The 553-nt window shown below is 49.9% G+C and overlaps 1 protein-coding gene across 1 annotated transcript in view; it reads left to right on the forward strand.

Annotated features, from left to right (window-relative positions):
* The window catches only part of LOC101858456 (ryanodine receptor), a gene marked incomplete at its 5' end in the record, with an annotated part of 102,762 nt that overhangs the window by 19,523 nt on the left and 82,686 nt on the right, over positions 1-553 (forward strand). The window contains 1 exon segment of the mRNA XM_035973436.1: positions 151-318. Coding sequence (XP_035829329.1) covers positions 151-318 — 168 coding nt within the window.

Raw genomic sequence — 553 nt, forward strand, 5'->3', positions numbered from 1 at the left:
CTTAATTGTGTCAAAAAAGCTGTAAAACATTGATGTGTCTGTGTCATGTTCCAGGACAAGAAGAAGCAGTATAGGGTTTGATTGTATCTAATGTACCTAAATCGTATCAAAGAGGACGTAAAACGTTGATGTGTCCGTGTTATGTTCCAGGACGAGAAGAAGCAGTCGGACGCCCGTGAGGACGAGGGTATGGGCCACGCCGACCTCAAGTATGGGGACTCCATGGTGTACATCCAGCACTCCTCCACGGGGCTCTGGCTCTCTTACCAGACCTTTGAGACGAAGAAACGAGGAGTGGGGAGGGTGGAGGAGAAGAAGGTCCGAGTCCCTCTCTTTTTCTCTCTGTGTCACTCTTCCCTTTCTATCTTGTTTTCTCTCTTTCCGTCTCTCTTTCATTCTCTCTCAGTCTTTCTCTCTTTCTCCCCCTCCCCTCCCTCTCTCTTTCCGTCTCTCTTTCATTCTCTCTCAGTTTTTCTCTCTTTCTCCCCCTCCCCTCCCTCTCTCTTTCTCCTCCTCCCCTCCCTCTCTCTTTCTCCCCCTCCCCTCCCTCTCT

Source organism: Aplysia californica, unplaced genomic scaffold (assembly GCF_000002075.1).
Source record: "Aplysia californica isolate F4 #8 unplaced genomic scaffold, AplCal3.0 scaffold01228, whole genome shotgun sequence".
In the NCBI taxonomy this organism is placed as follows: domain Eukaryota; kingdom Metazoa; phylum Mollusca; class Gastropoda; order Aplysiida; family Aplysiidae; genus Aplysia; species Aplysia californica.